Source organism: Protopterus annectens, chromosome 8.part0 (genome assembly GCF_019279795.1).
Source record: "Protopterus annectens isolate FY-2018-M chromosome 8.part0, PAN1.0, whole genome shotgun sequence".
Taxonomy (NCBI): Eukaryota; Metazoa; Chordata; order Ceratodontiformes; family Protopteridae; genus Protopterus; species Protopterus annectens.
Window position 1 is genome coordinate 1115950588 of NC_056741.1, and position 24136 is coordinate 1115974723.

Consider the following 24136-nt stretch of genomic DNA (forward strand, 5'->3'; position numbering starts at 1 on the left):
CACAACTTTTCTGTAAGACAAGCCATTACTTAAAAATGGGTTTGTGTGTTCTAAAACATTGTCCATCTTCCATAAAGCGAATACCAAGATCTCACCTGCTTTCCACCCTCCTTTACTGCTCAAAAATATTTACCAACCTACATAAGACTGAATTAAATAACCTTGAGAGCTGCTATAAAAAAAATAGCCAAGTTCGCCGTTGACCAGTCTCACAGATCCCACCACTGTACTGCACTCCGCCAACTCAACTGGCTCAAACTTCCCAACCTTTTAACGCTCAACCAACTCAACATTGCTCATAATATAATCCACAATCCTGATCTCTGCCCAGCTCTCTCCAGCCTAGTTGAACCTAATACTAATCCCAGGTCCCTAAGATCATCAGACAAACTACTCGTAAAAGTCCAGAAACTACTGTGGTGACAGTCTTTATTCTAATAAAATATCCGTATCCTGAAACCTTTTAATACTTGGCAACCCTGATGATTACAAATTCAATTTACTACTAAAAGAACATCTTTCAAACCTTTGGCTATGCTCCTGCAGCCATCCAGGTTGACCCCACTAAAACCTGACTGACCCTCTAACTTACATTGTATAACCCCCCTTTTTATGTTGTTCTAACATTCTGTGTATTCTTACTTAATGTTATATTCCTACCTGTCCTATCATATATGTAACTTGATTATCTTTTATATTTGCTATGCTCAATCAAAAATAGATTTTTTCTACTACCTTGTATGCAACTGTCTTCTCATCTTATATTTTGTATGCTAATTTAAAAAAAAAAAATTCTGCTATCATGTATGTAATGCGATTAATATCAACTATCACTAAGTTATTGTCTAATACATGTCTTGGAGCTTTTCTTCCAGGGTCTCCACTGAAAAAGGGTCACTGAGCAGCCAGACACTACCCGGTAAGTAAATTTAAGTAAATAAAAATAAATAAATAAATAAGTTAGTGTATATATTACCAACAGGGATAACCATCACCACACATTTCTTCTGCAAGTATAAACATTGATTAAAACAGAATAAATTAATCTCTAAAACTAGTGTTACCAATTTGCATACTATATTTATAAAAGTTGTGGACATCATTTTGTCTGACATAAATTGTTTTAACCCCTTGAAAGCCATTCACTTGGTATCACTGTGAAGAGAGAATCTCCATCTAAAGATACAAACAAAAATGCCTTCTTATTCATTGAATGACACATAAATGTAAAAAAAATCACTGATATCCTTTATAACTTGGAGAATATTGTAAATTCCCCTTCAGTGTGGATTCCTTCAAACATCCTGTAGCGTATACTATGGGTCTCACTGGTGGATTTTAAAGGTCTTTATGAATTTTAGGTAACCCATAGTAAATGGGAATGATAGGGTATAAAACATACATTCAGCATATCTAAAGACAGTTCATTCAGGTGTATATCCTATACCTGAGTGTTCAGTACTTTAATAATTTGTTCAGCTCTTATTCTATTAATATGTCCATAGGTTTCATTGTCAGTTAGCAAATCATTCACCCTATCAAAATAAAAATATTTATCCATTACTACGACAGCCCAGACATTGTCAGCAGTTTTAATTATAATCTCATCATTCATAATGAAGGCTTGTAATGTTTGCCTCTCTTCCTTAGTAAAATTATAATATAGATGTACAATTAAAATATAGATATCTATAACTGGTATTACTTCCCATGAAAAAATCATAATATATTTTTTCAAGTTCTTTTTGAAAGGATAAAAACAAATTACTATGTGTGAAGTAAAGGAACTTTTCCTTTTAAAGGGCTTCCTATTAACATTTCTGTCAGCCATATGTAGAAACAATTTCAGCATTTTATATTGTCAAGTCTCATAGAAAGCTACAAGGAAGAATGTGATCATAGGTCTGAAGTAAGAAGTGTTGAAACGAATGCCATATTTAGGCATGTAACACAGTACATCTCAAGCTTGTTTTGAATATTTAGTTATACACTCCCCTACCATGCCCCCATATCTCACCCGCCCCCAGTGGTACTACATTTAAAGCACCTAACCACCCTCACTTCTCAGAACAAATCAACAAAGTCCTAATCCTTAAAGTGGCATATAGTTAATTATACACCCAACTTACAAATTATAAACTACCTTATTTTACCTCCCTATATTCTAGCCAAAGTACAAGACTCCTAACTGCCACCACTACCTACTTCAGTACATCTGAAGTTGCTACTGCTATTTTCCCTCCTACCTCTTTTGACTATACCTTATCTACTCACCACCTATGAACATCAGAACTATCTAGGATTTCACTACCCTAGAGGGCAAACCTCTACATCAGTCAGGGAAAACTTTCAAAACCAAGTAAACAAATCTTGCTCACCTAGCTACTTATTTGCAAAATATCACCGACTCATTTGTATCAGATATATCCATCCAAAAACCAGGAAATAGCAGAACCTAAAACGTAAACTCCTAAAACTTGTATTTAGGATATAATTTTGGGATGTACCTTACCAGACACCTGCAGCAACTGGAAAGACCCCAAAAGTACCTCACCAAGAGGATCAAAGGGCTCAAACAGATGCCATATGCTGCCCGGTTAAAGAAACTCCAGCTCTACTCAGTGGCATACCGCCTGTTTAGAGGCGATCTGTGCCTGACGTATAAAGCCATGTCCAACCCAGAATTAATGGACATGCTGCACCTCAGAAAATCCAAATCCTGTCGAGCTACACGCTCGAGAGACTTGAACCTCAGCACTGAAATAAATAGGACATGCTGGAGGGACAGATTCATAACCCAGAGGCTCCCTTCACTCTGGAATAAAATCCCAGTCCAGGTTAGGCAGAGTCCCTCATTGACTCTCTTCAAGAGGAATCTTGATGAGTGGATGGGAGATTGTAGGTTTACCCTGGGTATGACTTCTGTGTCACTGTTAGACAGAGGCACAGTATACTAACCTCAAAAAAAGGGCATAGCAAAATTAATTTAAAATGGGTGGCGAAAGCCAAACACATTCTGGCTAGGCTTGTAAATGCCCTAGGGCAGATAGCCTAGTATGAACCTATGAACCTATAATATAACCTCTTAATAGATGGAGACCTGCATCCAAACCCTGGCCCAACTTCTATCAATAACCCAAACCTTTATACTACAGCTCTCTCTAATTTACAAACCTTAAATAGAGCCTCCAACTCACTCCAGATTGCCCACCTGAACATCAGAAGTATAAATAATAAGGTTCCCCACCTACATGCCCTCTTAGATGTCCATTTGCTTGACATTCTATGTTTTACCGAAATATGGCTAAAACCATCAACACAAGACATTGAAGTCATACCACCCGGCTTTAATATCATAAGATTTGATTGAAAAGCAAGAAAGGGTGGGGGAGTAGCTGTCCTATACAAATCTGGTCTACAGGAGACCACAGAAGCCTCTCAACCACCACAAGAAAGTAATGCTAAAATTCTTATTTCTAAGATCCAATTCAATAAATGTAAATCCGTTTATATCATCTGTGTCTATATTCCCCCAGGTAATCACACCCTTGAGAACAGCCTATGCTGGTTGTCTACTAACTATCCCCAAGAAACCATAGTCCTTGGTGACTTTAATATCAACTGGAAGAACTGTTCCTCTGAACACCCTACTACACATATTAACCTATATGGCTTTACTCTGACCATTACCAGCCTCATTAGGATCAGCAAATCCAACAACAAAGAAAGTACCTTAGACTGGATTCTCATTAATAGCCATCCCCAAGTATACAAGGTAGGGACCCTCCCTGATTATATAAGAGGCCACTTTCTCACCTTTATAATTAGGCATAAGACTTCCACTCTTAACCAACCCACCTATAAGACAATAAGGAACAATAAAAACTTTAACCCTGACATCTTCCAAAATGAACTAAGTTCATGTGATTGGTCAGTCCTAAAACACCTACCACTGGAGGAAGCAGTAACATACTTTAATACTAAATTTTTAGCCATTCTAGACTAGCATGCGCCAACACGTTCTATTAGAACTAAAATAAAAACTGCCCCATGGATCATAAAAGAAACTAGACAAAAAATCCTACTATTCATGACCTGCATTCAGTCATTCCACAAGGTACCTGTATTCAATATGCACATGATTCCACATTAATATGCAGAGCCACTTTCCCCTCTGATCTACAGACTATAACCCAAAATGTGTTTAACATAGTTGAAAATTGGCTTCTTAACCGTCGCCTCATATTTAATCCTAAGAAAACAAAACTATTACTTTTCTCTCCAACTGGTAGAGCCTTCCCACTTACCTTGACTGTTAAATCAAACAATGGCACTGTCATATCTCCTGATCCCTCTACCAAACTACTAGGGATATTAATTGATAACCTTAAGTTTGACGTGCATATTAACAATGCTATAAAAACAGTCAACAAAAAAACTTGGCTCCCTATATAGGATTAAGCTCTTCCTTACCACGTCAGCTAGGACTACTATTGCCCACACCCACTTACTCTCTACTCTCCTTTACGCCTCTCCCATATTTACAAACTTGAGTAAAAATGACCTCAACAAATTGGCAAACTCCTATAATAACATTGCCAGATTTGCCACTGAAGCTGCATACAGAACCCACCACTGTCAAAACTTGGTTCAGTTAGGATGGTCAGAATTGCCTAACCAACTCCAATACAACCAAATAATAATTGCACATAAGATTCTGTATCAGCCTGACAACACTCCCATACTTAATAACCCTATCACCCCATACAATAACCTTAAGACCCTCCGCTCATCCAACAGACTACTAGTACAAATAGTCAAAACCAACAACATAGCCGGTGACTCCTTGTTCTCTAACTCCGTTGGCAAAACCTGGAACTCACTGCCTATTGATCTTACTTTGGTTTCCTCAATAACATTATTCAGAAACAAACTGAAACGATACCTCAATACACGTTGGTTATGCCCCTGTACTTACCCTGACTATGTATGTCACTGTTAGCCCATGAACGGAGTGTGCATTAACATGTCAAACTTATGTCATTGTATATGATTATCTGTTGTATTATTCAAATGAATTCTCTTTTATGTATCTTTCATGTATAAATGTAAAGAAAAGCAATGACCTGTTATGTACTTTCATGTATAACTGTAATGAAATGTAATTAGCTATCCTGTCTTTGGTTGAAGCTTTTCTCCCCGGGCCTCTGCTGAAAATGGACATATATCCAGTTGGACTAGCCCGGTCAACAAAGGTAAAATAAATAAATACAGAGATTGTATAAGAATAAGAGAGTGGGACATAGTTGTTGAAACAGAGAATGTAGAATATATATGGATTAATAAACTAAGAAGAGATTCAAGCCCAGGTTTGAATGGGCTTACCAGTATTCAGCCTGTTTTGAAGTCGAGGAAGATGAAATTAAGGTGACCAATGGGCAACTTTGTTTTGAAGTCATGTGGTTTTGATGACTATATAAACCAGATGGAGGCTGATGGAGCCTGTTTTATGTTTTTAACCTGAAAAAGTATTGTTATGAAAGCTTGTTAATAAGTTTTTCATGTGGTGATTCGAGCTGGTCTTTTTGGAGTTTTGAGAATCCCAAATATAGTTGGATCTATTCTCTTGTGTGCAACCACTTGGAAGAACTTAAGGAGGTTATAACTGATTTTCTTTGTATTCCTTAATCGAATTTCAGTCTTAAAGGTAATGTCCAAAGTGGCGATTCATTAACTAGAAAAAGCCTTAACACTTTTCCATACATATCATCAGGCTAGTAATCAGTAATAGTTTGCAAAATGAAATTTTCCACAAAATGATTTAAGCAGAAAATTAATTTTTAAAAATCGTGTAAAACCTGGAAACTGTACACTGTAAGCCAATGGCTTTCTCCTGCAATGTATTAGATCCATCAGGACATACTGATGTCATTCTAGAGGCATTGCTATGCATTTTGTCAACTGGACACATAGAAGATAAACTTCCAGTCCCTAATGTCCTCTTCCCTCCCCCTGAAGTGTGTATGAGTGCAGGATACTGCAGTTTGTGAAACTGTAAAGCAGTCGATTGTTTGCTAAACTGTTAATTAATAGTTTGGCAGTTAATTGCTTACAATTATTTGTCACTTCTTCAATTAACTAATTTAAACAATGCTTCCAGAATGACATAAGAACATCCTGATGATCCAACCACATTGAAGGAGAGAGCCATATGCTTATAGTGTACAGTTTCCAGGTTTTGTGGGATGTTTTAAAATTTTTCTGCTTAAATCATTTGTGGAAGCTTTCATTTTGTTAATTATTACTGATCGTTAGCCTGATGGTACGTATACGTGAGAAGGCTATTTCTAGTTATTGAATTGCTGTTCTCAACATTATCTTCAAACTCGAGTTTGAGACTTTAAGGGGAAAGCTTTCCTAGTCTTGATCTTTCAGTGCCACAGTAAACTAATAAATAAGAATGGGAGGAGCTCTTATAACTCAATTTACTCTAGGGGCGGGCAGGTCAAAAATCGCCAAGTTTAAAAAGCAAAGCAAAGAACTGAGAGGATGAGTGGAAAAAATCGCCAGCAGAGAGTTGAGCACTGCTTGTAGTTGTAGACTTTGGGTTGTATCAGAGAAGATAAGGCCACATATGTACTGTCTGTATTCAAATATCATTCAAGGAACAGAATAACCATTGGAAAAAAAAGTGTGATCTGAAGCCTAGGAAATTAAGTACATACTGCTTGCATGTATTACATGAATTGGTTGTTTTTTTTTTTTTTTTTGGGAGGGGGTAGGCAGCCTGGTCTTCATGTGGTGTCTTTAACACAGTTTTTCCTCACTTCAGAGAGTATTTCATGCAACACCGCATACAAGTAAAGCATGATTTAGATAGATGTTGCTGACCTTGTTTAACATTTGTTTAGCATTCAACTTCCTTAGTATTTTTTTAGGAACGTCTCTGTCTCTCACATCATATGGCCCAATACATTTAAGACTTTTGACCCTGGAGCCTTTGAAATGGCAGACTTGCCTTAAAGAGGCAAACTAACTCTGTTGTCAGAGATCTGTGTGTGACTGGAATGGCATGATGTGATATTTGAGATGAATGAATGTGAGAAGAGTACTGTAGTATAATAGTTATTTAAAAAGGCAGGTTAATGTAAGCACTTTGTGCAGGTGAAAGAAGGGACTTATTTTGGTGTATGTTTAAAAAAAAAAAAGATACAAACATACAAGAAGTTTCACTAGAATGGAGTTAATGATTGTGACCAGAGGAATTCTGAAAGTAAGCAGTTACTTTGAAAAATGTTTTTCTTACAGTATAGAAAGTAGGTCCTGTAGAAGAAGGTAAGGAATTGTAATCCTATTTCTTGAGGCAGAAAGTGTATTATGAGAAAAAGAATGCTAGGAAACAAAATCATGCCAGTATGTCCACCACCATAAAGTCATTTAGGATTAGAACAAAATAGAAATTAGTAACATTTACCTGTTGTACTGCAGGGAAGTTTGTACATGCCAAGGAGGTTGGGATCAAAACATTTTTTCCAGTTTCTGTTGATAGTGGTCCTAAACATACATATTGCATTCACGTTTATTTCTGAAAGATATTATTTATGTTTTCAGGAAATTCTGCCTGAGGGTGACATCATTACAAAATAACAAAAGGTACCTCCAGATGTAAACCACCTAATAGAAAGAACTTTTTCTGTTGGAGTAGTAGTAGTAGTGCTATTCTGACAGAAGCAGTATTTACTTGTCTCTTCTGAGAGCTCTTCATTACATCTTAATTGACATGCAGCTGCTCGTAGGAAGTCATGTAAAATAAACAGGAACATCATTCAGTGGTGGGAAGCACAAACAGAAGTGCATTTAAGGCTTCAGCCCTTTTGTTGCTGAACTCATTGTTTGAATCAGACCTCTTACAGTTAAGACACTTAGTTCAGTTACAGTAAAAAGCATCATTCACTAACGTTAAACTGTAAAATGTTCACAATGTATATGTTTTACATCAGCCTTGTAAAGGTATTGTGGTAAGTATTGATGTGGTACCTTATATAAGTTGCACTGACGAGAACACTATGAAACCGCAATCTCTAAAGTTTTGTATTTCATTTTTCTTTTGTCTTTCTACTTTCAGGTAAACCATTTGATCCTCACTATATAATCAACAATGCTGTTTCGAACATCATTTGCTCAATTGTTTTTGGGAATCGATTTGAGTATGACAATGCCAGGTTCCAGCATTTACTTCACCTCATTGATACCAACATGAAATTGGCTGGTGGTGTTTTTGCACAGGTACTACTTTTTTATACTTTAACAGTTCATTCTTAATGTACAACTTGACCATCTTGCTGTAAGTTCATTCTTAATGTACAACTTGACCATCTTGCTGTAAGTCATCTTGGCTAAAGGGACAGTAGGGTAAGTTTTTAAGATTGCTTCCTGTACTAACAAGCCTTACAAATGTGTGCATACTGAAGTACAACCTTTGTGTTACTAATCTGAGCACCTTACTTTTATAGATGTTGACTATTGCCCATAGAAGAGGATCTATCACATTTAATTCTTGTAGCATTCTTTTATTCATGACAGCAGGTAGTGTTTGGATGAAAATTTCTACTCAGAAATGTATCCCTATTGCAACCCTTTAAATGTTAATTGGCACCTGAAAATGCATGTTCCTTCTTGTTCCTCATTTAAATGATGGTTCTTGTGCTGCTATTGGTACGCAGTCCTTCCCTTTGTCACATCTCCTTGAATCTTGTCTTGCATTTTGCTTTTTATCCCACTCCCCAAGTGGTGTTAGGCTAGAAAGGAGGTGCTGAAGCTGCTCAGAAAAAGAGTCAACAAATAGGTCCATCCAAACCAGAAAAGACTAGGAGGTTATTCCAGGTTCCTTTTATTACTTTCCCCCTCTCCTCCAAAAAAGCTAAATGTGGGTACGCCTTTATCCCCATAAAGCCCCATCATATGGCTGTAGTACACTCCATTTATCCATCCCTTTCCCAGACTGATTGGATGTGCTCTTTGTACCTTCAAGATGTTTACCTGCACATCAAAATCACCAAACCATTAATGAAGTGACTGCACTTGTGGGTGGCAGGCAATCAGTCCCAATTTTAGATGCCACTGTTTGGACTTGGTTCTACTTGACATGGTGTTAACCAGACATGTCAGTCTTAGCATTTCTTCTCTGGTTGAAGGGATACAAGTTTTCTCATTGGATCCTTGCTGCCTTGCCACTGTGACATGGACATGTGCCATTCATCACACAGTCTGTATAAGCTCTTTTACCCCTTAGATTCATAGTGGCCCTTGCAGAGTCCTCCCCCCACACATGCCCATGCATGCATTTTAGGTTGTAACATTCACTGGATTTTTTTCTTGATACCAGGCTCTGTTTGGCCTTTTTTTCCTCCTTATATGTTGCTGTCATTGAGATGAGCTAGGTTAACACCAATAGAAACATACTTCAGATGTCTATATTTGATGACACTATCAACCTTACATAATCCATCTTGCCAGACTCCACAAGAGTCCTTCACTGGACTGCTTAGGTTCAGTGGTCTACACACACAGATTCTGTCATCTACCCCATTCACTGATGTAGCCTGGTGGCTGGACCCTGTGAACCTCCATGTGGGAATTCCCTTCCATTTTTGAACCCTAGAGATGACAGAGACCACTGCTGCATTTGGCATATTGTGAGGGAGCAGTGCAGTGGACAGTTGGTTCAAGGGACCTGTATACCTAGGGAGTCTTGCCTGCTTATCAAAAGTCCTGGAAATGAGAGCTGTTCTTCTATGATTACTATACTTTCCAAACAGTATTTTATACTTTTGGGACTATGTTGTAAGTGTTATCCTTTCCATTCAACCTGGCAATATGGCAGTAATCTGGTATACCAACAAACAAGGAGACTCTTGCTCTTGTCCCTTGTGTTGAGAACCCATGTGAGCATGTCAGCAGGCAGCTCAATTGGGACACTTTCTAGTAGTGATGTACATTCCTGGGAAAGCTAGTTCATACAACTAAGCTGCTTCCTCCTTATACTCCCAAGAGTCATTAAGTCAACCAGTGGCCAGGAAAACCTTTCAACACTGGTGCCTGTTGGTATTGAACATTTTTGTTCAACCAGCAAGCACAAAGTATTCTAATTTTTTTCATGTTTTAGCATTTTTTAGAGGTTAGTTGAAGGATGCCCTAGGTCATCCACTGTTTCTCCCTATTTTCTCTGTTGTTGATAATGATGATCCTCCAAGAAAATCAGACTACACAAGGCCGAAGTTAACCTGATTGGTGCCTTCTGTCTGAGGTGGACCTGGTTCAATTTTCTACTGCCTTACCTTCCTTAGACTGCACTGAGGCTCTGTTCTGTCAAGCTGCTGTTGTCTTACCTTTTGGGAAGTCTCAGCAGCACCTTCAAACATTGACTTGACTGTGTAGCTAATTAATGTCTTAGTGATAGCTAAGTTACTTGATTTTTTTTCTATACAAGCCTATGTTTATCTTTTTGTCTTTGCTTAGAGACCATCTGCTTAGAAAGATTACAGTGAAGAGTGAATTAATTTCTCTGTATGTGCTACCTTTAGGGGCTTATACCCTTTCTCTGCCCACCTGTTGCACAAATCCAGAAGTATTTGTCTGATTATGTGCTTGACTGTTTTGTGTTAAAGTACATCTTTTGGCCATTTCTAGTTTATCATAACTGGACAAGACTGTGGTCCTGTAATTTCCCATAAGTCAAGTAAGCTGTTGTTGTGAAAGGCAATCCATCTTGGTGCTCCCGCTGACAAACCCATAAACATCATGGTATATATTCATTATGCCAGAGAAATTGATCCTCTCCACCCTCGCTCTCTCCCAAAAGAGAAAACTGTTGTTTCAACCTAATTGTATTCTTCTGCAACGATATCGTCTTTGTGGTCATTAGCTTTCTTAAGACAATTTTAGAGCAGCAGCTACCCTTCATCTTTGGCTTCTCAGAAGGAGGGAGTAACTATTTGGTTTAACCCATCCTTTCTGCCCAGGGTTGATACCGAATCTGACCTGAATAGCATTACAGACTTCCTGTTGTTTTTCCTGGAACATACTGTGCAAGAAAAATACCTCCTTCACTGTAATGATGTCCATAGACAGCTTAGATTCTTCATGGTGAGAACCATGTCAGTTTGGCTTTGTGTCCTATGACTGGTCCTGGTTGGGTTAGAAAGTTACTAATCATACCCTTTTCAGATGGTTGCCAAACTGTACTGCTATGATAAACTTGAGTTACTCACCAACCCAAAGTCTCATTCTTTTAGAACATGTACTACTATGACAGTCATTCTGTAATACCTCTATGGTTAATCTCTACAAAACAGTTTCTTCCTAGTCTTTTCTCAACACATTTGTGAGGCAATGCAAGTTGGACATTACCTTCTCCAGGATCAGCTTTTGGGGCTGCCATTTTCATAAATATGTTCCCTGTAAGAGTAACCATCCCAGTGAATTGGCAATGGACTGTGTCCTAGATGTTACCAAAGAGGGACCTTCTCTTATTTTATTTTGAATTTGTTAACCAGGGTAGAGCACCAGTCCCACTGGACATATTTCATCCTTAGCCTAGAGTAAACACAGTTGATATGTGACATTATATACAGAGTGACTGACAAAAGGTTATATATACATGCATTATGTGCAGAGCAGATACCAGAGTTGGGCTGCTGAAAGAATCCTAATCAAATGTAGAGCCAGAACAAGGTGTGTAGAAGAGGGTAAGTTATATGACCAGACAGAGTAATTTCATTTTCCTAGAGTCTTGAAATGAGCATTTATTTATGATTGAAAATGAGGTAAAAGGAATGATCTTTAAGAAAAGCAGGGAAATATTTCCACAGTTTGGGATGAAGGACTGAAAAATACATATTTGAACATATTGTCAAAAATATGAAAGTTGAGGGACGTTAATATAATGACAGAACTCTAAGAAGTTGTTCATCTTTGGTAACACCTTCCCTTCATCCCATATCTTACTTCCATTTCCATTTCTCTTTCATGTTTGACCTCTATTTTCTGTTAGCCCCAGAACTGGAGCAAATAATGCCCTGCTGCATTACAGGAAGGGTAGGACTGGAAGGCTCCTTTGGAAAATGTATATCTTTGAGTGGTACTAATAACTGCAGTGCAAGTCCTAAAGGTTACTGAAGAGGGACCTCCTTAAGATATTTTCATTTCGGCAAGTGCATATAACGTTTGTTTCTGTTTTCCTGTTCATGAATATTGTAGGAATTACCCCTCCAAAAACTGACTTTTCATTGGAAAACAAACTACAGCAACAGATTAAAAAAAAATCCAAAAATAGCAGTCCTCAAGGAAGGGGTAAAAGACAACATATACAACAATAGGGGAATCTTTACTGCAAGATACACACATGCCTGTATGCAGTGAAGTTCATATGTGTAATCATTTCATCTTTGTCAATCCTTCCCCTGGAGGGGAAGATTATCCCTGTCTGCAAAACAACTGTACCCAAATAACCATGGCCAAATGGGTAAAATAAGTAGTGTCAAAGAGATGAGATTTTATACTATACCATTTTTGAGTCTCTTCACTTTTACTCCAATGTGCGACATTATCTTTAGGTCTCATCTGTTGAGGACTTGTACCATTAGTTAAATATCTATTCAGTATTCAAACAGTGCATCCATTTCTGCATGCAGAAAAAGTAGCAGGCTTCTATTCAATTTTTTTCTTGTACAAAAAAAAACAAAAAAAAAAAACAACATGTTACAGATCTTTTGAATGAAAAAAAAAAAACAGAAAAATTCAAGGTGACAGTTCTAGAGTCTGTGTCATGTACTTTTGCAAGATGCAGACATAGTGACGAGATAATGTAGGTGCTTTCCTTCCTGTATTTGAAGCTCAGATGATATTTCTTATTTTCCAAATGGGAAATTCCAGTTCAGTTCTACTGTACTGCCTTTTAGCTTTTGTACTGTTCCCATAGCATTTGCAAAGTCTCTGGCCCGAGTGTTTGCACATCTGAGAGTGGATTGTCTTCATGTTTATCTTTACTTTGGAGAAGTTGCCAGAAAATATAATCTTCTGAGAGCCTCCATTTAGCCTTACAACAAACCCTGTTTTGTTTCCAGAATATCATTGGAAGTCCAGTCCTCCAAAACAAAAAAAAATCAAAACTACAACTCCCTCAAGTTAGATCTCCTGGATCTCCGTGATCTCTCTCATTTAGGACAGGGCTCATCTGATGGACTTTTTCAGTTGGATGCTACAGTAAATTTACTTTCCTCCCAGGATGTTCCCAAAGGCAGCAGTGTTCATGCTGTCCTTTTATCGAATGTTTCCTTATGCCACACGTCATATGAAAAAAAATAACTTACAAATAGAACTGTCTTTGGGCTGCGTGCTCCCCATTTTGTCATCACTAGCAAAAGAGTTAAGGTAGATCCAGCACATACTTCTGAACTTCCTTCTTAGCTCTGCTCCCAGTTCAAATGTTTTCCATTTAGGTTGTAATATGCTTGGATAGCCCACTTTCAGGTACTGAATGTACAAATGCTTTAGACTTCATCCTATAGAAGAAAACCTGTAAATGATCTGAAGACATTCTGTCCACCTCTAACAGCTTTCCAGTCAGTTCTTCAGAACCCCTGCAAATGGCCATAGACCATACCACAATGATATGGTACATAAAAAAACAGAGTTTCTCACTGCAAACAGTTTTGCAGAGCGCAAGTTTTTTTTGGAGTCAGGCTGTCAAAACTGAACTTCAAGCCATTTGCATTCTAGCCTAACAGAATTATGTAGCTATTTTTTTTTCCTGTACCTAAAGTCCTGAATACGATCTACTGCATCATACCTGCACATCTAACTTCCAGTGTTTTGTTCTAGACTTTTTGGAGGTAGTGACAAATGGCCTTCTCAGCCCTTTGAAGTATTTAGTTCTGCTTTCTGTTTAATACCTGCTCATCAATTTGAAACTGAGGCATGCAGTTTCTTCGGCAAACAGGTTTATCAACCAGGAGCATTTGAAATTGAGGTCACACAATAATGGAGGTAAAGAAGTTTACCTTTTTCCTTGTTTTGCAATCTTGAGAAGAGAGAGCATGCCATTTTTTAAAAGGGGGGAGGGCTCAGTGATGCCCTTGTCAGTTAGTATTACTCAGTGAAGTGGCGATTTAGAAAAAGGCTGATGATGAATCAACACATGCTCCTAATTCCAAAGATACTGGTAAAGATAAAAGAAGAAACAAATCTCCTGCTTGTTCCTTGCTGGACAATGCAATAGTTCACTCTTTGAACCTCTCTTTCCACAGCAAACCAAATCTCAAAACTCTTCACCTCATAGCATGGGTGACCTCGGGCTGATTTTTAACAACCATCTCTTCTCTGATGATGCTTTGGCTGTTCTAAAGGAAACAGAAGTACCAAATGCCTGAAAATCTTAACTGTCTCAATGGGCAAACAATGCCAAAAGAAATATGTTGATACAGCAACTAATCTACTAGATGCAGACATGATTCTTAGAACTGTTACAGTTGCAGTCCTAATTGTGGGTATTTGGAAATGATGAGGTTTAGACATGCAAAGTATTCCATTCCCCATGGCTTTGAAACTATCATATATGTGATTAATGGCAGTTATCATCTCTTGGCTACACAAGGCCTGCTCCAAAAGAGGTGGATTGTATATAATCACCCCAGATGAAATGGCTTGTTTTTATAATAATCAGAAGGTTTGATACAGCTATTATTTTTATCTCTGCCCCTCAAGCAGAAGAACAGTTCCTATTCCACTTCTGGGGAAAAATAAATGTACTACTTCTAATTTTGATGTAAGATGTTTTTATGTCACGTGAAATTGTCCGTTATCTATGCAAATAAATGTAGGAATGTACACAGAATCTCCCAAAAGGGGAACAAGGAGATAAGCTGGATAAATTAACATGTACTGTATATAAAATTAAGCAGGCTTGTGATGCAGCTACTTCATTTTCTGCAGAAATTACATCAGGTGTTGTACGTAGAAGGTGCACTTCACTCAGGAATGAACATCTGCTTGAGAATGTGAAGGCCCAGTTATTAGATCCCTCAGTTTCTACTGTTCTGTTTCGTAAGCTTGCAGATCCTAAGTGACAGGAGGAGAGAGAGAGAGAGATGAAGAGAGAACTACATCTGCAGTGAGGGACGTGCTTTGAAGTTCTGCCTTGCATTTGTTTTGGAATTTTCATGCTAGTAAAAGGCTTTCATACTAGATGCAGACTCTCCTCTCAGAAATCTTGTAATTGAAAAAAAAAAAAAAAAAAAATCTTGTAATTGCAAGCACTCACCTTTCAACCCCACATCAGCAGGTAGAGAGAAGCATCAGCACAGAAAATCATGGTGACTTTAGCCTGGTTCTTCCCCCATCTACTTCCCCTGTACCCCTGGGAGCAGTTGGGCAAACCATTGTGAAAAACAGGTCTGCGTCATTGACTGTTTTGCAAGATTATTTAACAGGATTTTATCAGCTTCCATATTCCACTTAGTTCCACATTGTCCTTCTCATCAAGTTCTTGATACTTTTAATTATTTGCAGCAACTTATACAAACGATAACAACATAATTGGCACCTGATCTTTAAATGTGATCAGAATTTTACTCTAGATTTTCCTGGATACTAAAGAAGGGCAAGATGTGGGGGTAATTACTGAAGTTATTTAATCTTATCCAGATTGTCTTTAAAAACTTTAACACTACACACTGGAAATAATCTGTAACTTCAAAAGGCTTATTCCCATTTCCAAGTAGCAGCTGTTGCATTTGGTCCAGCCATACTCCAGAGACTATATATCATTTGTTCATGTCTCATTGTTACACATCTGGGAAAACATCATACATAAAATTAAATCTATATTAGAAATTATTTTTATATATATGTACACATGTGGGTGTACACACTGGTTCCATTTCTTTTGTCAATGATTGCTTTGGTCAGCTTTGGGTAGAAGTGCAGTGCTGTTTGACAAATCAGATGTTCAGCCAAATGAACTTTTTTTCACATGTGTGTTTTGTCAAAATAAGTAAGTGGGATGTGTAGTAGACTGATGTATGCACACATGTGTGCATACATGAATAAATATATGGGTCTACTCACTTTGTCGACCTCAGAAACGTCTACCAAATGTTAACATGTTACCACACACATGCCAAGTGAACCTTGGCACATGCACTTTACACACCAAACTTAAATAACATAATTGTTTGCAAGGGGCAAGCCCCCCTGTGCCTCCCACCCCCTACTGATTATATATACTAACACTAAGATCGCATAATCCCCGGGGAGCTGGAACATTTTTCTACCCAGGGATTGTTGAGCTCGCACACCTGTCAAACGTCAAATGTGGTCGGTTTTAAACAATGTCAACAAATCTGCATGTACACCATGTGCAGGACCCCCCTTGATATTAGATATCTATAGATATATAGAGATATAGATATATAAATGGCTATGGATGTACAGATATTGATGTATGTAGGTGTAGTAAGTGTGTGTGTGTGTGTGTGTGTGTGTGTGTGTGTGTGTGTGTGTGTGTGTGTGTGTGTGTGTGTGTGTGTTTGTGTGTATATATATATATATATATATATATATATATATATATATATATATATATATATATATATATATATATATATATATATATATATATATATATATATATATATATATATATATATATATATATATATATATATATATATATATATATATATATATATTATATATGGGTCTACTTTGAAATTTCGAAATCCCAACACATTGAACCTCTAAATCCCGATGTTCAGAAGTTCGAAGTTTTGGAATCTTGAAATGTATCAGATGAAATCGCAATATAGTGTGGAACATTACCATTTTCTTCACTATAGTGCGATCTCAGAGTTGGTATATTTAAGTAGCAGGGGGTGTGGGGGGGTGCAGGGGGGGGCTTGGTCCCCTGCAAATAAATGTGATTTCTGAGGTTTTCTTCTTTTAGGTGTTTGTTATTTTTAATTTTGAGATTCCAAAACCTCGAACTTCTGAATGTCGGGATTTAGAGGTGTGAGGTTTTGGGATTTTGAAATTTCAAAGTAGACCTCTCTCTCTCTCTCTCTCTCTCTATATATATATATATATATATATATATATGTGTGTGTGTGTGTTTGGTCAAACACCTGATTTATTGGATAGTTTTTCAGATGTGTATTTTATCAAAATAGGTAAGTGGGATGTCTAGTAGGTATGCTTGTGGATTAGGGTCAGAGTAAGGACTAGGTATGGGGATAGACTGTATGTGTGTGTGCGTGTGGTGAGTGTCTAAGCTGTCTTGTATAGAGGTAGCAGTATGGGAATTTTTTGTTTTTTTGTAATTTGAGATGCAGGGTTAGGGTTAACATGTATTACTTGGGTGGTAGCTTCCTATCTTACATGTTATTTTGCATGCATGTGTAGGCATAAGAGTGCGTAGGCCGAGCGTGGACATACCACCACCAGTTGTGGTGTTAGGGCTAAATATAAAATGCTGTCATGGCTGGGATGCCAGCAAGAGCACAGAGATCCTCTGCTTGATTGTTGGCCCTCTCCACCATACTCACCTAGCAGATATGAAAGAATAATGGCCCCAAGCAGCAGGGATTTAGGGCAAGTGAGCATTTGGTGAGGTTTGATGGTCATCAGGAAGTGGATGCAGAAAGACATACAAAAAAGCTTTGGTAAGGTAAGCATTCCCTACGATATAACCCAAACAGTTGTTCATTCCTTTCCCATTCTGTTACATTCCATGTCTAATTTATTTGTTGTATGTGCCATGGTTCTTTATACAATTTTCTACGTTGCTTTCAGCTACCTCCTGGCTCTCCCCTCCAGCTTTAACAGTAGATATTGCTAAAGGCAATATTTCTTTTTTCCAGTCTCACTTCTCTAGTTAAGATATTTCTACCATTTTATAACCATACTGTGAATGGTTATTCGCATTCTCCAGTATGACATTCTTTATTCGTGTTATTTCCACCCAGCAACATTCTTTTCCATTGGAATCTGTAACCTAACCTTCTGTTTGATTTATATATTTAAGTCTCAGTTGGGTGACTGTAAAGTAACCATTCCTGACCTCCTTTTTTTCTGGGGAAGGATCAGCTTATCCTACTTGACCTTGCCGTTTATCTTTGAGGGCTTAAATGCATTTTCAGTGATTTATGATTATGGATCTTGATAATAAGATACAGTTTTACACTCTTTTAATTTTTAAACTATTTTCTGTTTAATCTTTTCCCCAGGTAACTTTGGCTGCAAGCTCTCTTTCCCTGTGTGCTCAAATATTTCCTATTGCCATGTACCCGTCAATATGGATACTACTGAATTAATTCATGTGTAGGCATACATTTCAGTGCTAGTGCCTGCGTGTTACTTTCATTTGCTGTTTACTCTAGGCAGTACTTGAAACAGCTTCAGTATATCTTGGAGGATAGGTGGATCTGTTTTGGGCTTCCTCTAGTACAGAATAATATCTGCAAACAAAGACATTTTTCTTTGCATCCAATGCAGCTGTATTTTTGAATTTGTAAGTCTTTTTATTTTCTTAGCATAAGGCTCCATGTAGAGCACAAACAAGGGGGGAGTGAGTATCCCTGCCTGGTTCCTCTTCTCAACCCCAATTTTTATCTGAAAGGGCCTCTTGCACTTTTATCCGTACCATTGAACCTTTATATATTCTGAATTTTAAATGCATTTATTTATTTATTGAGAAATGTAAATTCTACCATTGCCCTGCTCATAAGTCTGAGCAACTCCTGCCAAATGCTTTCTTTGCAACTAAACCAAATTGCAATATTAGTCTTTTTATGTGCTGGGATTCCTTCTGTATCATCAGTGTTTTTATTATCAACAATATGTTTGCTACCCTTCTACAAAGCCAAATTGATCCATGTCTGTCAATCATAGTATAACTTTTTGCCATTCTCTTAGCTAGTATAGACATAAAGACTTTAAAGTAAGGTTCAGGATCAAAACTGGTTTATATATTAGTGTCTGCTGGATCCATGCCTTCTTTTTGTTGCACTGACACCACTACACTAGTCTACATTTTAGTCTGTTACTAAAATCCACGGTGGTACAGCGGTAGCGTTGTTGCCTCACAGCAAGAGGTTCTCCTGTTTGATTCTCAGCTAGTGTGCGGGGAGTGCCTTCTGTGTGGAGTCCGCATGTCCTCTCCGTGGGTCGAGTGGCATTCCGAAAGACATGCGTGAATGGGCATGCCTTCGTTGAAGGTTGGGCATCGAGCTGGCAACTCGGCACCTTGAAAATCTACTGCCAATCATTAGCAGACCGGAGTTCCACTGTGACGACCCCTAACTGGGAAAAGCCGAAAGACAAGACCCACCTTTTACTTCCGCCACCATTCAAAATATTATTGAACAGTATATGCCAACACTTTAATTTCTTGTTACCTAGTTTACAGATTTCATGTTTCACTGTTGCAGTCATCACATTTGGGTTATCTGCCTGCAGGTAGCTCTCAGTCGGCCTGAATACCAGAGTCTTGGGATTTCTGCATTGGATGCTGTCGCTTCTTCCATGACGTCAGGTCATCAGGGGTATAAAACATGCAGCCATCGCCATTGCATCAGCTTTTCTTGCTGTGCAGTGTCCGAAGCAGAAGCAGTTCGCAAGTGCCAGTCATCCGCCTCCTGAAATTTTTGTTTTTCGAGTTTCAGACCTGAAGTCTTATAAAAGATAAGTACCCCGTTGGGGATCCTTTTTTCTTGCTCTAACCAATGTCAGAAAAAGTTAATAATTGTCTTGCCTGTGGAAAGCAAATACCTCACAGAGATTTTCATTCTTACTGCGTCACCTGTTTAGGCCCAGACCATGACGTTCCTCGCTGTCAGTTTTGTGCCTTGTTCAACTCCCTAACTATTCGTTGTCGGGCTGTTTTTGTCATGAAATTCTTTCGCTGTTGTCCTCTGTATTCCAAAATGGCTTCGATAAGCCATCTGACTACTGATCTTCCGAAAAAATGTAAGGATAAAGACTAGACAGACCGCATAGGTCCAAAACTGCCAACGACGCTTCCATTAAGCTAGTCGCCAGTCAGCCGGTACTCGGGTGCTTTTGCAGCCCCTGATACCCACTTCTACAGATTTGTAGGCCTCTACTAAGACCCATTCGGAGTCCAGTATGCCACGAGATGCTTCCTTGACTATGGACCCTGCAGATGTCTCTACCTTGGATGGGTCTGGAGCCGCTGTGCAGGCACTGGCTTCTGAGGATGTATTCAGGCCTTTCAATTTTTTTATTAAACCGATGACTTCATTTCAAACCAAAAATACCGAATTTCTCAGGCCCAGAGTTCGCACTACACCTAGGAAACCGATGACCAAAGCGCATTCTCAGGCCCACATGCCTCAGAAACAAATGCATAGAATGGCTGAAGATCTTATTACTTTAATTAGGGGAAGCAAGCCTTCCCCCTCAAAAAGACCAAGAACTGATTTTCCTTCTGATTCTTCAGATGATGAGTCTGTTGACTCTGATCCTTCCGATTACCAGGACATGCCCTCATCTACCTATGAGGATTCAGATGCAGAGGATTCCATTCCCTCTGCTTTCCCACCAGAAGATTTTTCTTTTGGTGAAACCCTGCATACCCTTAGAGAGCATTTTCGAGTGCCAGAACTACCCACAGTCCAAAAAGAGACTCATGGAATTTTTAAACTTGTCTCAGCACAGGCCTCTAGCTATCCCTCCTGTTCTGGAAATTGCAGATGATGTCTTCTTGGAATCCAGCCTTACCCCTGATACTTTGCCTCCAGCTCTCAGGAAACCTGACGGGTACTACAGAGTACCTGACTCCCACAAATTTCTCTTTAAGAATCCTACTGCGGATCCAGAGACCATTTCCCAGGGACCTAAAGGCATTAAGGCTGCAACAGCTAAAAACCCTACCCCTTCGGTCAGGGACTCTAGGGCTTTAGGCAAATGGGGTAAGAAGGTATACACCTCTGCTACTCTTGCCATCAGGGCTTTAAATTGCCAGTTTCATATGTTAAAGTATCAGCAACATATTATGGAGCTAATTAAACAGAAAATTGTGTTGATTCCTGATTGTGCAGAACATAAGGATTTACAAGAGTTAATGCATTCTGCTAACCAAGTTGGAAAACATACTTTGCAATGTGGTTTTTATGCCTTAGAAGCATCTTGCAGGGCTGCTGTCACCGGTTCTGTTCTTAAAAGGCATGCTTGGCTTAAGGAACAAATCTTGCCAGACAATGTCAAAGCAAAATTACTAGATGCACCATTAAACCAAGAACACCTGTTTGGCAATAAAGCAGAAGTCGTCCTCAAAAATATGGAGGAAAAAGCTATATCTATGCAAACTTACTGAGACAGACACCTGGTGTCAAAGTCATAGCCTCAAGCTAAATGCCAAAAAATGCATAGTCATCCCGTTTGAGAAAAACAAAACGCCCACGAATTACCACATAGGCGGCAGCCCCCTTAATACAGAAGAGGTAATAAGAGATCTGGGGACCCGGGTAGATGGTAATCTCTCCTTTGACAATCATATTGTCAAAGTAGTTAGGAAATACTTCTATGTGGCCCATCTAATTACTAAGGGGTTCGCATCTAAAAAGAAAGAGGTTATAGTGCCCGTCTACTCGTCACTCATCAGACCCATCATAGAGTACAATGCCCCTTTTCGGATGTACCTCACAATAAACTTCCAACAGCTGGAAAGACCACAAAAGCACCCCACTAAGAGAATTACTGGCCTCAAACATATGTCCTATGCAGCCCGACTGAAAAAACTCCGGCTGTACTCAGTGGCATATCGCTTACTCAGAGGTGATCTCTGCCTGACTTACAAAGCCATGTCCAACTCAGACTTGATGGACATGCTCCACCTAAAGAAATCCAAGTCACTGCGAGCTAAGCGCTCTAGTGAGCTAAACCTCACCACAACAATAACTAGAACATGCTGGAGGGATAGATTCCTGTCACAGAGACTCCCCATGCTTTGGAACAAAATTCCTAACTACATTAGGCAGAGCCCCTCACTAACACTCTTCAAGAGAAGCCTTGACGAGTGGATGGGTAACAGAAAATACACCACTGGGATCACTTCATTGGATCTGCTTGACAGAGGCTCAGTTAATTAATCAATGGGGCAGCGAAAGCCGACACACTCTGGCTAGGATTAAAAATGCCCTCGGGCAGATAGCCTAGTACCTACCTATGAACCTGTGTTAAAGATTTCCTACAGGTATAGCCACCTAGATTCAGTAGGCATTGGCCTTCTAAAAACTGGTCCTTTCCAGTCCCTCTCAGACCTTCTGAGTCCAAACCCAGGGGCAGCAGACCACCAAGATTACAGTCTCAGTATATGCACAGATCTAAGCAATGGAGTGCTCCCACCTCTAAAACAGGGAGTAGTAAGCCACCAGCCTATGGTAAAATCTCGCAATGACTTATCCTTAACTCTTCCAAGCTTTGCCCAAGTACTTGCACCCTTTGGAGGAAAACTTGCACTACATTCAAAAAAATGGGAGTACATCACCCAGGACAGATGGGTCTTGAACATTGTATCCCAGGGATAGAGATTCTCCTTCCACTCACTGCCAACCCCAAGCGGATAGCCAGACCTCCCCCCAAACCAGTGGGCAAAGGCCCAAAAGCAAGTACTTTCTCTTCTTAGTATCAAGGCTGTTCAGCCTGTCCCAGAAGAGCAAAGGGGACAGGGTTTTTACTCCAGACTGTTTCTGGTACCCAGAAAACAAAACTCTTGGTGCCCTATCCTGGATCTGTCTGTTCTCAACACCTTCCTGGTGGTTCCAAGATTCAAAATGCTTACACTCCAACAGCTGCTTCCTATGCTAGCCAAGAACTCCTGGTTAGCCACCCTAGACTTAAAAGAAGCTTATCTGCACATCCCCATAAGGGAATCTTGCAGGAAATATCTACGTTTCAGACCAGGCTCTATGCACTATCAGTTCTCTGCACTTCCCTTTGGCTTATCTACTGTGCCCAGGGTATTCACAAAATGCCTAGCTCCAGCCATTGCATATTGCAGGCAGGGAAAAATTCAAATTTACCCATACTTGGACGATTGCCTGATTCAGGCAGACAGTCAGGAATTGCTACTGCAGTACCTGACATCTGTAAAGAGACTTCTAACTTCTCTGGAGTACACATCAACGAAAATAAATCACATCTGGTACCCAGCCAACAGATTGTATTCCTGGGAGCAAGCTTGAATACAACTTCCCAGATGGCATTCCTCACTCCAGAAAAATAAATTTATTTGACAAACTACTTCAATCTCCTGGCCACCAAAACCCAGCTATCTACAAGAAAAATACTGCAAGCCCTAGGGTTCATGGCCTCTTGCATTCTACTAATTCCATATGCAAGACTGCATATGAGGAAACTTCAATGGTACTTAAAAGGTCTCTGGTGTCAACATTCTCAGGACCTGGAAACAATGATTCCTATCATTCCTTGCCTAAAGGCAGAGTTCCTTTGGTGGGCATAGACCTGCTACCACAACAAAGGACTCCATTTCACTCAATCCCCTGCTGCCCAAGCCCTAACAACAGACGCATCAGACTATGCATGGGGGGCTCACATGGCAGGACAATGAATTCAAGGCAAATGGATCCCAAAGCAAATGCACCTGCATATCAATCAAAAAGATATGTTAGCTGTACAGAATGCTCTGACAACCTTCAAATGCCTTATTCTTCCAGGGCAACTGTTGATAAAGATAAACAACACCACAGTTATGTGATACATAAACAAGCAGGGGGGAACCCATTCCTACCCACTCTGCAGGCTAGCCATGGCTCTGTGGAACACAGCCTTGAGCAATTAAGTGCACCTGCAAACTCAAATCCTGCCAGGCAAACTAAATTCACTGGCAGACGAGTTAAGCAGAAATCTAATGGACCCACACAAGTGGAAACTGGAACCCAAATCATTCAAGCTTCTGACCCAGAGGTGGGGGGCACCAGAGGTGGACCTCTTTGCTTCCCTCCAGAACTATCAGTTGAGGAAATATTGCACCAGAACTCCCCACAGCCAAGCATGGAAAGTGGATGCTCTGGATGCCCTGCCCTTTACATGGGAAACC

At 39.3% G+C, this 24136-nt stretch overlaps 1 protein-coding gene across 1 annotated transcript in view; it reads left to right on the forward strand.

The window, feature by feature from the left end:
• Positions 1-24136, forward strand: part of LOC122809266 (cytochrome P450 2J4-like) — a 668981-nt gene that overhangs the window by 162741 nt on the left and 482104 nt on the right. Inside the window, exon 4 of the mRNA XM_044080640.1 lies at positions 8126-8286. Coding sequence (XP_043936575.1) covers positions 8126-8286 — 161 coding nt within the window. The remainder of the gene's footprint in view (positions 1-8125; positions 8287-24136) is intronic.